Genomic DNA, 14,117 nt, shown 5'->3' with positions numbered 1-14,117 from the left:
TGCTTTTTGCTTTTATGACCGGCTACCAAGCTTTAATTGATATATGTGACTCTTTGGATGATGAACTACCATTCGTTGAAGGATTGACATATTTTTCATATGCTTCATGTATCTGTTCTTTCGAAAACTTACTTGATTGGTATATTTTTCCTTTTCCTTCTAACCAATGATCAATATTTCTCTTTGTTGTTATGCCCTTTGCATATGAGACTTTGTCAGCTTGTTTCTTCAAAGGATTATAACAGTTTTCTGGATTTGGAACATAATCAACTTTTGGTTTTGAAAGATATGATTCATGATAAGATGTTTTAATTTGTGACTTTGAATTCTGTGTTGCAACCTTTTTCTGAAAAAAATTTCTTGGTATTGTAGATTTTGTTTCATTTGATACTTTTGATTCATTATTTGAAAACGAATCATTTTTCTTTTCAAAAATTTGAGACTTTGATTTTTCTTTAAAAACTTTTCTTCTTTTTGAAAAATTTGTTGATCTCATTTTTGATGGCTCAACAGTTTGCTAAAAAATTGTTTTTCTCGCTTGACATTTCGAAATATTATTTTCTTTTGAATAATTTTCAACTTGAGCTTTAAATTCCTTTGAATTCAATTTTATTACTTTGTTGATTGCTTTAACTTATGTTTTAACACCTTCATGTTTTGTAAACACATTTTCAACTTTTGATTTTTCAACCCATACTCTTTTTGATTTTTGATGTTGAAATTTATATGAATTCTTTGTAAGATTGTTTTCAACTGTACTTTGATTTGAAAAGAATCCTTCATTTGATGTTTGCATATTATCTTCCTCAATCATCTTTTTGAATTCAGGCATTATGTTTTCAACATTACCTGTTGTTACAAAGACTTGATTTGGGAAAACAACATCATCAGTGCACTTGAAGATTGGATAAACAACAGTATTCGATTCAAGATAATGAGCACCTTTTTCACTAAGAATTTTCTCAAATTCTTGTGTATTCAAATAGACTTGATCAACAACCACTCGAGGAATTTCAATTTCTTCCGACCTTTGAATAGGCTTCGAATTTGTATTTTCTTCCTCATTGTCACTATCATCAGTTTGACTTTCATGTATTTCCACAAACTCCATATCACAAACTTTCGAAGTTGAGGGTTTATCAGTTTCAATTTTAATTAACAAATCTTCACATTTGTCTTTCCCTTTAAATGAATTTGCTACATTTATGATAGACAATTGAGAACAATCTACATCTTCTAAATCACTAATTTCACTAATATTATCATAATTATCTTCAATATCAGCAATATTAGTTTCACAATTAGATGTAGAATTCTCAGTCTTTTTCAAAATTCGAAGTTGTTCTGATTTAGATAAGGTTTCATTTACAATTTTTACTAAATCATTAGCATCAAGATAATCTTCGACTTTAGCAATACCATATCTAAACCTATCATCTGGAATTTTGTTGAAATCAAAAATTTCTTTTTCACAATCATATGAAATACTATCAACCTTAGCTCTATCATAAGCTAAAAATGGTAGTGATTTTCTATGTTGTTCCTTACTTATCTCACACGAATGATGTAACTCAGTTAATTTTCCATACAATCTTTTTGCTGAATTACAGAAAATATTTCTTTGTGCTAACAACAAATTTACTTCTTTTGCTAATTTTTCTCTATCCTCCATAATATTTGAAACTTGCAATTCTAAGTAATCAATTCTAGTGACTTTTGAATCCAACATTTTTCTTGTCTCTAGTAAATGATCACTTAACTTTTTCGCTTCATTTCTAGCAGACACAACGATTGAATCAAAGTAAGTAACAGTTTCATCAAAAGATACTAACTCAGAATTATATGCAGAAACTGGAATGTTAAAAGATTCAAGAATGTTACGTACCTTGGTAGTCATGGGCGACCTGTCAGTAGACTTCGAAACGAAGCATTGCCCACACACTTCGTCAGTCTGTTCATCATCTGAATCCTCTTCCATCTTTGCATACATAGCTCCATGAGTTGGATTTTTCATCTCTTCATCATCTGAACCCGAAGACCATATTTGATATGTGCCATCTGATTCAGTTTCTCCATAAGCCACCAATGACAAATTCTTTGTATTCTTCTTTACTTCCTCCAGTTTCTCAGTGTAGTATGCTTCATCTTTTGTTTTATTTTTCTTTTCTTCCTTCTTCCTCAACAAGCAATCTGCTGCCAAATGATTTGCTCCATAGCAATAATGACAATTAATCCCTGTATCACCTTTCAACATCATCTTCATTTGCTCCATGTCATTCTTCGAATCTGTCTTCATTTCTTTCTTCTTTTCATCCAGTTTGTTTTTGTTCTCAAAACTACCCTTCGAATCTGATGACTTCTTTGGATTAAAAGGTTTCTTAAAAATTTCTTTACTCTATTGTTTGAGTAAAATGCAACAGCCTCATCATCAGAATTCATTAGAAAACCTTCTTCTTCATCAGACTTCGATTTTTCATTCTCTCTTTCTGAGACCTTTGAAACTAGTGCCAATGGTCCACCAAGACTTGCTTTTGCTTCCTCAGCTATTTCATTAACTTCATTTTCATGAGATATTAATTGATTGTACAAGTCATTCAAAGTCGAAGTATCAAAGCTCTGTTGATTTTTCACCATCATACTCACACTCCTACACTCCTTTCGAAGTCCCATTACAAATATCAAATTGTACTCCATTGGTGATCTAATTATACTATAACGGTTACAACGATAGATTAGCTCGTTGAACCTATAATAGTATGTTTCAATAGACTCATTTTCTTTTTGTCTGAAATCTTTGAGTTCCACCAGGCATTGTTTCACAGATGTGATCTTCGTCTTTTCACTTCCTTGAAATTTGTCTTTCAGATTGTTCCAGATTTCTTTAGCTGTTTTGCATGTTCTGAAATAATTGTACACAACAGGAGGCAACGCACCTCTTAATTCCCTCATGCATTTCTTCTCCAATCGTTTTAGACGTTCGGTTTGATTATCAACTTCTGAACTACTTGAAGAAATTCCGATTGGTTGAACTTGTGCATGTCGATTGATTTCTCATGTGATGCATTTCCATAATTCTTCATCCAATCCATTAAAGTAATCTTCCATCCTATCTGCCCACTGATCATAGTATTCTGGAATAAGCATTGGAATTTTTGTGGATGATCCAAGCAAATGAGAAAATGATGTCATCGAATTCAAATTGAATGACGCCATTGTTGTACGGACAAAAACTTCAAGATGATACAAAAACTTTTGAGAAAATTGAAATCAAATTGTATAATTCAATTCAGAATCACACAACGAACACTCGATTTACAAATATTTTTGCAGAATCAAATCCTAGATTGAGATCAGAAAGAATTTTTCAATTCAAAAAGGACGGAAACTTTTTGAATCAAACAGTAGATTCAAAAACCTTTTTGATCATATGAAAATCAAATCACAGAAAGGATTCCTGCTCTGATACCAATTGATGAGATTTGTAATCGAGTTTAAAGATCAATTCATGTAAGAATTCAGAAAGAAGAAAAACGATGAACACGAGAGTAAATATAATCTTGGTTCAGCTCATATTATGCTCATGATTTTACAAAGTACAAAGAATATTCTGTAAAGTCTTAGTGAAAAGTTACTACTCACTTAGTACAGACCCCTATTTATAGGAGTACAAAAGCATAACAAAAATACTAAGGACTAGACATTAAGACTATTCATTATAATGCCTTAGTAAAAATAACATTGCTTCTGAAGAATCTTCATACGAAGACTAAAGACCCTTCGTAACAACTAACACTTCGACATATTACAACATTTAAACTCTAACAGATACCCGGACCTCAGATCAATCTTGGAGAAATAACTCGCCCCTTGCAGTTGGTCAAATAAATCGTATATACAAGGAAGGGGGTAACGATTCTTGACCGTTAGCTTGTTGAGTTCTCTGTAATCGATGCACATACAGAACGATCCGTCTTTCTTCTTTACGAACAAGACCGGTGCTCCCCAGGGTGAGAAGCTTGGTCTTATAAAGCCATTGCTAAGCAGATCGTTAAGTTGACCGGACAGTTCTTGCATCTCAGCAGGCGCTAGACAATAGGGCGATTTGGCTAAAGGGGTAGCTCGTGGGATTAAGTCGAATTTGAACTCAACTTGACGTTGGGGAGGTAAACTTGGCAGCTCTTCGGGAAAAACATCGGGAAGTCGCGTACTATTGGGAAGTCTTTTAGGTCTTTTTTTTTCTGGCTCGTATCGACGACGTGTGCAAGGAATGCACGATATTCCTTACGCAAGTACTTCTGGGCTTGGATACTTGAGATGATACGAAGGCTCGTACTGGGTTTGTCTTCGTAGATAAGCAAGGTTTCGTTATTCGGTAAGTTTAGGCGGATGGCTTTGTCGAAGCACAAGATATCAACACGATGGAGACTCAACCAGTCCATGCCCACAATGACATCGAAACTCTTGATCGATACTGGTATGAGGTCGATTGGGAATGAATGATTATCTAGCGTGAGGGCACAACCTATGTAGATCTCGTTAGAACTTTTTGTCTTTCCGTTAGCCATTTCTACGACGAAGGTCTCTTTTAGTGGTTGCGGGGATTGTTTAAGTAAGTGTTTAAAGTTTTGGTTTACGAAGCTTCTTTCTGCCCCACTATCGAATAGGATACAAGCATACGAGTTATCAAGAAGGAACGTACCCGTGAATACTGTGGGGTCTGCTACTGCTTCGCTGTGACCAATAGCAAGTAGTCTCCCTGTTCCTCTCGCATTCCCAACTTTTGGACAGTTTCTTTTGAAGTGTCCTGTTTCGCCACAACCATAACAGGCTTGGCTCACTCCGGTGCTGGGAACTTGATTGATGGGTTTGGGCTGAGATCTGCAAAACCGGACAGTATGGCCCTTCCGGTCGTAGTTAGTGTAGTGGCAGGAGTCGTGGTGATGGAAGGAGCACTTGGTGCACTTGTGTAAGTTCCCAGCATAACTTTTGGCTGGCACAGGGGCAGCAGGGGTAGTGACAACATGGATAGCAACAGTTTGCTGGTTCTTGGAAGAGGATTGAGTTGACTTGCCCTTCTTTTGGTCCCACCGCTTCCTCTTGTTGTCTGACGTCTTGGTTAGTGCAGTGGCAACAGTTGTGGTTGTTGATGGAGTAGAAGGAACCTCATGATCAATCAACCTCTGGGCCAATTCCTTGGCACTGTCAAAGGTTGTAGAGTGTGATGCTAAAACGTTCCCTCGATACGGGGCCACTAAACCCCAGATGTATCGTTCGATTTTCTTGCTCTCAATAGGGACCAGGTTAGGACATAGAGTTACAAGGTCGCAGAATTGGGCGGTATAAGCCACTATGTCGGTACCCTTCATTTTGAGGTTCCAGAGTTCCTCCTCGAGTTTCTGAACTTCGCCCCTAGGGCAGTATTCCCTTGTCAGAAGGTCTTTCAGTGTGTCCCAGCCCATGGTATTGGCTGTTACCAAGGAGAGTGATTTGACATGGCCATTCCACCATGTTAGGTCCCTTTCAGTGAAGGTGCAAGCAACAAACTTAATCTTACTTTCCTCGGGGCATGAGCATATTTTGAAAACGGCTTAAGTTCTTTCGATCCATTGGGACAGTGCAATGATCCCTCCGGTTCCATTGAAGAATGTGGGTTTGTAGCTCATGAAATCTTTATAGGTGCACCCCTGAGTACGTGCGTGGATTTCACCATGTTTAGAGTTGGTGTCCATTCCGACTCCACTTGCATCTCCAGAATTTATTTGGGTCATGGTTGCAATCACTGCTGCGGTTACAGCTGTCTGAAACATCATCGGGTCGAACTGTGGAGGAGGAGGTGGTGGAGGTGGAGCTTGAGTTGCAGGTCTGCCTCTGTTCGGACGCTTGCGAGGAGGCATCTTATACTAAAAGTTTATAAAGATGATGACATTAGTGAGAAACAACTGTGAGTATGATGAGAGCGATTCATGGATTAAATCACCATAGATAAATTGTTAGACAAAGTCATATACAGAGTAGGGAATCATAAGAGTATAGACTTCTTCCATTAGATTAGATAGCTGTCATTACTACCGATATTACTGATGTAAATAAGTTCGGGAAAAACGGACTAACAATAGGCCTTACATCAAACCATATCAGGGAAAATGATTGACAGTTTAGAGGACTACATAGCATACTGAAGGACAGGAATATTATATAGACAAGTGTTTCATTCAAGCGCGGATACTAAAAGCTATTCCTAAGTCAAAAGAAAAGATGTGCTAGTCATCTTTTAACGACGATGGCGGATGTTTCTCGGGCGAATCCTAAGGTCGGCCAGTTGACGTTCCATGTCGAGGAGGTGTCGCTCGTAGACCCTCTGGCGAACCCGGAGCTCTATGACTTCAGCCCGAGTCTCAGCTAATACCCGAAGCAAGGCCTCGTGGTCTTCTGCGGACCTCTCCCTAGCATGCTCTAGACGACTGGTGCAAAGGGAGTCAAGTTCTCCATTTGTATCAACCTCTGCGATACGCTGGAGGGCTGTCCTGCCTTGGATTTCATTGCGGGAAACTCTTCAGAATAGGATGGGCAAGACTCTGTCTGTTGATCCTCCTTCACTCGTGTCATAAAAGCTTCGGTCTCCATTGAATGGCATGGGTTGATTTTGTTCTTCACTCCACGTCTCTATGCATTCCACCCATGCAGGCATAGGGCCTTGGAAGGCCTGACGAGGGTTAGGGTTTGGGACCGGAGCTACAGGAGGTAGGTTGTTGACTTCTGGTTCGGAGTCACAACTATCCGAAAAGCCTTATGCACGGTGGCCATCCAAAGGAATCGGGTGATCATCTTCTAACTCCTCATCGAGCCATCCTCCATTGCCTTGGTTCGGATAGTACGGATCGCCGGGAAGGTGCAAACCAGCCATGCTATCTACGCGAGAATGGGGAAAGAATGGTTAATAGGCGTACTAATCTAGGATACTTATAAGATGATCGTTGTTAGTTGACCCAATACTTGCATAATGCATACTAATTACATGTAATCGAGACATGATAAACCTTCGAATAAGTCATCCTAACTCTAAATCCACAACCAAACAAGGAACATGAAATAAAGCAAAGATCATAGATTCTAAGTCTATAGCGTCTTAATCACATGTAACTGTAAGGTATCCACTTAGCAACTATTGTCCTACACGCAACGACCCTTTTAGTTCTCACATATGTAAATCACAGAATTGTAGAATACTCCTATAATATTCTCGTTCTAACGTTCTTGTGGTAGTGTTGGTAAGTTTTTAGACTTGTTGCAATCATCACAATCACTCTTAGGCACATGCTAGTCACTCCTAGGAAAATGTAGTTGATCAGGCTACATCCACCCAAATGTGACTATATATCTCTAAGCCTAATTGTGATGTCCAACAATCTTAATACTTTTGTTCTGTTCTAGTATGATATTGACCCTTTGTATTTATTGATGTATATATGTACTTAGTTAAATATTTTAGTATTCAAAAGTATACATTCTTGGTCAGAGAGTTTTAATCCCGACGAGTTTACAGTTTGTATATCTTTTATGGGTTGATATACTTGATTCACTATAAACAATGCTCTCATACCAATCTGTCACACCCCAAAACCGAGAACGACGAAATACGTTCTGGGGTGGAGGACGTCATGTACAATATCATAACAGTGCATAATAGTAAAGACAAGCAACAACATCCATTTCATTAGTATAATATTTGTACTACAAACTTGTTCTGTACAGATAGACACCAAAAGTATAATCAAAATAAAAGATGAGTCTTGTAGATATATACTCCATCTTATCAAAAGCTTCATTTGTACCTGCCTACTGATGACCTGAGAATACAAGTTATTTTGAAAATGAGTATCAGCATAAAGCTGGTGAGTTCATAAGTATTTAGTGTCATTGCTTGTATAGAAGTGTTTAAACCAAGTAATACCATAATTGTTATCAAGGTTTGAAAATAGTATGATCCCTAGAAAATCCTATATTTTCCAGTAAAAGTAGTCTTCTACTAAGACTTGGTTAATTGCAAGTTTGATCATTTGAAAATGTAAAAGTTTTCCCAAAAAGATTATCAGTTTATAAAAATATAGTTTTAGACCTCATTCATGTAAAGTAGATGGGATAATAATGGTTTACCCCAACAATCTCACTGCCGGATGAATGAATTAAAAATGCAAACTCCATGTGGTACTATATGTACAATACACCTTGGGGAGTCTTTTTTCCTTTAATTCTTAATGTGTTAATTAAAGGTCTGAATGTGAACTCGTATGTAACCATGTTGATTGACGATCAAATAACTGACGACCCTCCAGGTCACACGTAGTGTGGTGACATTTTGTCACCCCTGGGCCTAGTCGACTCGGACTGTAGCTAGCAGTCAGGGTGTGGGAGTGTCTGTCCTGTATAGATCTATACACATAATGCCCACTCTCCCTCCAGGAGACTGTGGTTACACGGTGATGGCATAGTGAAGTACCGTATCGTGGAATAGTGTGTCACATTATGTTTTAGTATATTCTCTTGTATTATAGTATAATGTACTTTTGGTGTAGTGTATCGAGTGTTCTTTTGTATAGTATCTGGTATTCTCTTTTTATAGTGTATGGTGTTCCCCTCTTATAGTATTCAACATGCATAAAACCATACCGTACTGATCTTAGTGAGTGTCATAGTAACAATAGTAACGAGTGGTAATCCTTAACTATACCTTTTATAGTTAAATATAGATGTTTAGTTGAATGCCTTTGGTATGCAAAGGTGTTGAACTGAAGTGAAGACTTTTATATCTAACACAAATATATATGATATATAACTAAGAATTCAACAACAGTCGAATAGACAACCTAATACCCTAAGTCCACAATCAAACAAGAACAAGAAATAAGGTGAGTTATCAGTTCTAAGTCCTTCAATCCTTACTTATATAAATATATTTATGTAGATATGGGTAGGAAATAAAATAATTTTGAAAGCGTTGAAAATAGTTTTTAGAACAATTGAACATGAAAATGAATTTGATAAACATTTAAAACAACTTTACTAGCAAGGAAATTTGAAAATATAGAAAATCCTTTTGATAACAAGTTATAAATCACATACGGTTAATACTATAACTTGTTTGGTTCAACTTGTATTCCCCCCCCCCCCCTCCCCCCATAAAGTGTGTAAAAACATTTAAAAGGTTGATTAAGGGGTATGAACTCACCTGCAGTGAGTGATGCATCTGTAGGATCGATTTAGGAGGTTGAGTGTTAATTGCGGACTTGAGCACAAACGGATCCTATTGACCATATAATGACATATATATATATATATATATATATATATATATATATATATATATATATATATATATATATATATATATATATATAATTAGTGTTTTTGAAATAACTATTTATTATATTGGGACCTCTTTGGGGACTAGTAAACACTTATTATGAAGTGTTACAATCATACAAGATTGTACATGAGTGGTATATGACCACACAAGGGAGTGTATGGTTAAAATGCACAACAAATGCGTGTGTGCAGTTGCACACATGAGTGTTCAGCCGTACAGTGTGTGCGGCCGTACACAGGAATGTGCGGCCGTACACTCCTAATTTGTGCCCAAATGTTGATTTTTGAGGTGTTCTTAAGTCATATGAAGGTGTGCGGCCACCATATGAAGGTGTGTAGCCACCATACGAAGGTGTGCGGCCGCACTCCTTCAAAGGATGAAGAACACGTGAAGAACACTAAGAACACTATGAGTTTTAAGCTTAGATTAAGATGTTTTACCAGTAACAAGCTGATTGATGGGGTGATTCACGTTCTTGAGGCTCTTAGAGTGTTCTTTGAATGAGATTTTTAGAGAGAGAAAGTAGAGAGAGAAGTAGAGTGCAGCCAAAGAAGGAAAGAATGAATGAAGGGGGTCCTTCCTATATATAGAGGTGAGTGTGTGGCTGAAAACGGGTGTGCGGCTGCACACACCTGTGTGTGGCCGTACACTCAAGTGTGTGGCCGCACACTCCATGTTTTGGAGTGCTTGGCCCGATTTTGCTTGATATGCATTGCATTATCCTGTTTCTAGGTTCCTACCTCATTTGTATTACGTTTAGAACGTTCCAATAGACCCCACACAGGGTTGAAAGCTAACAAAACGAGTCTAACTTGGATTCAATTGGTCTCTTGTACAAGAAAGGAATTTCAGGTTGTCACACCTCCGAGTTTTGAAATTCATTCGGAACCAATAAGCCATAAACATTCTTGATCTTAAGCTCCACATATCCCTCATTCAAACAAATTTGATAGAGATTAAGTAAAGTTGAAGTCTCCCCAACCTTAGCAACCAAAATCTTGGTAGAATCATGTAATCTTAACACGTCTTTTTCCTTTAAGATAATTTTTTCTTGGATCCCATCACATTCGATGCTGCATTATTATCATTATTGCCCGTAACGACATTCACATAGGATGTTTTAAGACCACCAACAACCCTTCCATGTCCTTGACCACCAAGTTTCGATCTTCCAACAATTATATAATCAATTGAAGGTGAAGCCCTATGTTTCATATTTAATTGAATCTATTAATATTACGAACATTATGATCGACTACCTTAATAAAAATGCAAGTTGACTTATCAGGATAATTACCTTTTCGTTTTGTTCATATTTGGGTAATTCTTTTTATATACAATTAGATAACGAATTTGTTGAAAGTGTTCTCGTATGATCATTATGACCAGATATAACCTACTACAGCCGGTCATAATGGTCATATTTAAATATTCCCAATAAGTTTATTATCTCGATCAATGCAAAAAAAATTATTATCTAAATATGAACAAAATAAAAAATTAATCGGTGTTTTTCCAACATGTTATCCTTCAAAATTTTTTAGCTATACTACCCCATATTTTGGTGGGGATCGACCATGGTTCTTTTAATCCTCCCTTCCCCATATTTGCGATATTGTTGTCGCCTGCATTTGTAGTCTAGCCCACAAAAGAAAGTGCTACCCCAATAAGCCACTCAAGAGTCGAGAGCGGACCCAGCAAAAAACTCGAACCCTTATCAAAATCTATTAACACCCATCAAATTTCAAAAAATCGCAGCTTCTCCTTCTCTCAAGATCGATCGTAGGTTCTTTATCCCTCTTCTTCTCCCTCCAATCGATCACCAGACGCGTCTCCTTCTTCCTCTATTCAACTTATGTTTCGACCCATGATGTGACTACGATTTCTCCAATTTTTCTGCTTGTTTCTTTAGTTTTCTAGATACCCGTGTTTGATGATTTCTTTTGGCGTGTTTGGTCGTTCCTTTTGAATCGTTTTCTAAGCTTCTCTTCGTGCCTCTTGCCACCCACTGAAACGAAGGTTTGCTCATTTTGGTTTTGCACACCAGGTGTTTGATGTTTCGTTTGTTTGAACATTAGAAGATTCTCCGCCAACTGCTACTGGTTCAACCCAACAAGATGACCTGGATGTTCCTTAGAAGGGCAATCATCTTTCGAGAAATAGTGAATTACCATTTTCATCCAAAAAACCGCAGCCTTTCCTCAAGTATCTTACGTTCTGTCCATAATAGAACTGAAGCAACTCGTGATTCGAAAAATGAATCCAGTTCTTCAAATTACAATCACAACCTTCACCATTTACCATTGTTTTCAAAAGTTTGTGATCAACCCCACGATTACAAACTTGACATCGTAGATGACGAGACTTGGGAAATTTCAACAGGTTTCGCAGATGCCATGAAAGATGCTACTTCCCCATCACAGGTAACTAATTCCTCTCGTGCTCAAATGGTTAATCATGCACCTCAAAACCAAAACGACCCTGATTTTGATGAAATCGATGATTTGAGAATATGTGGAAATCTGTTTTATAAGCTTGACAAATCTTCAAAAGAATACGAAGAATACAATTTTGATTTCCACAGGAGGAAATCTTCTAAAAGGAAGGGTGATTCAATTTCAAAAGAGACCCCTTCTTCAAGACTTGAAAATGTTTCAAACAGACAAGATGAGATCACAGAAAGCAAAAAGAAAGGAAACCAACTTTCCAAATTTCATAAATTGGATAAACTGGAAGGATCTTTAATGGGAAATAAGCATAAGCAAAAGGAAAGGGTTCCAACTTTCAATCAGTTAACAGCAGCTTATCATGAGCCATTTTGTTTGGACATTTACATCTCAAAAGCATCTGTACGTGCATGCATTGTTCATCGAGCAACAAGTAATGTTGTTGTTGTGGCTCATTCCATTTCTAAAGACATGAAGTTTGATCTGGATTCAACTAAGAATGTTGCTGCTTGTGATGCTGTTGGGAAAGTATTAGCACAAAGAGCTTTAGCTGATGATATTCACAATGTGATTTATACACCAAGAAAAGGTGACAAATTGGAAGGGAAGCTTCAAAGTGTACTTCAGTCTTTAATAAGTAATGGTGTATGGGTGAAGGTGAAGGTTAAGAAGACGAAAGCTCGAAAACCTGGATTTCAATCTGCAGATTATAAGTTTTAGATATATGGAGTCCTTGATTTTCTCTTTTATAGAATCCTTAAGGAGAGAGGTGATATAGAGGCAGATATGAAATGACTATCTTGTCCCTTGTCCATGTTTAGTAAAGTGTCAATTATTTGTACATAATGGATTTAACGAGGAAAATCATAACCATGTAAGAAATTTTCTTTCAACTCATTTTTACTATTTTGTTTTTTGTTTTTTCACGAGTTTATCTATTAAAACTCTATTTTGTGTGTATGATTATTTAATTGATTTCATATGTATTCATCCAACAATTTTCATATTTTGGATTTCATATGCTCTTCAAGTATTTTGGCATTTTTCTCCTTGCATATAATGTTCGTAGAGCAACCAAACCAGTCAGAACTACAACACCATTCGTTGAAACACATTCTTTTATTTTTAACTAAAAAAACATGTTTATATTTTTTAACCAAAACAACATGCTGATGTTCATTTGGATGGCGGTCCTCTAAATGTCTATTTTTGATCTGAACTCAATCAGGTCATAACGTCGATCACGATGAGAAGTAAAGTTTTCAGCCCTAAAATAAGCTTAAATTGCGAACGGGTGCGAACCGTCACAATGAGTCGCAATGCCATGTTTTGGAATGTGAATGTGAGGAGGGCTTTGAATGCGAATGGGTATTGGATAGATGCGAACAATTGTGATTGGTGGTTAGATACGATCAAATGCGATTGATTGCGAGCGGTCACAACCTATCATATGTATTTGGTGATCGTTGCGATCCAGGTTATAGCAGTGAGGTTCGGTTCGCATTTGCTAGTCGCTCGATGCGAGGGAGAGGGTGAATGGATACAAAGGTTGTCACAATACCAATGGGACATATGGACGTGCATGATGACTTGGTTGCGATTGACCTTGATGCGAAGGAGGTTTGGTGGATGCGAGGTTACTTTACACGTGGCGTTTTTTAGGAAGCCTTGGGAGTTGAAGCGATGCATTTTCTATTTCCTAAGACAACTTCTTCCAAGACACCATTTACCAATACCACTACTTCGAAGACGTTACTTTTCAAGACCAACATTTAATAACATTTTATTAAGTCTTTTATTAACATCTTAATAAGCCATTAACTGACATAGTTAAATAGTGTCTTTAAGTTATTTTACCGTTATCTTTGTAAGGCTATAAAAGACCATGTTGTTCATTTGTAAGAGGGGATCAAATTATCGAATTTATAAAAACTTTGAACTTGTGTTCATCTTTTCAGAGTTGTTGCTACAATTCAAAAGTTGGTCTTTACGCGTCTCCTAATTCTGATCTCGAACTCAAACTAATATCTCTTGGTTTGTTTTCACCAAATCTCAAGTTATAGGTCTAACTTATTTTTCACATTTATCATTTGTTCTTTTTTCTTGTCGTTGTTCTTGTTTGTATTGTTATTTCGCTTCAAATTCGATCCGAAGCTCCAAATTTCTTATCAATTGTTGTGTTGGGAATTCGAGTCGTGTTGTGGACCCTTGGAGCGGTCAAAATACTCATAAGTTGTAGTATCAAAGCTCAAAACCTCTTACCGGATTTTTGTTGATTACAGTTGTTGTTGAAGTTGTTGTTCTTT

General features: G+C 37.0%; 1 protein-coding gene across 1 annotated transcript; it reads left to right on the top strand.

The window, feature by feature from the left end:
- Nucleotides 1-10,985: 10,985 nt before the first annotated feature.
- LOC145031056 (Ribosomal L18p/L5e family protein) lies at nt 10,986-12,737 on the top strand. The gene has a single exon (XM_078979515.1). It carries the CDS (start codon nt 11,482-11,484, stop codon nt 12,529-12,531), a length of 1,050 nt encoding a protein of 349 aa, XP_078835641.1. The 5' UTR covers nt 10,986-11,481; the 3' UTR covers nt 12,532-12,737.
- The last annotated feature ends 1,380 nt before the right edge of the window (nt 12,738-14,117 follow it).

This window comes from Lactuca saligna, chromosome 2, assembly GCF_052625555.1.
Source record: "Lactuca saligna cultivar CGN05327 chromosome 2, ASM5262555v1, whole genome shotgun sequence".
Classification (NCBI taxonomy): Eukaryota; Viridiplantae; Streptophyta; class Magnoliopsida; order Asterales; family Asteraceae; genus Lactuca; species Lactuca saligna.
This window is presented reverse-complemented; position numbering and strand designations above follow the sequence as displayed.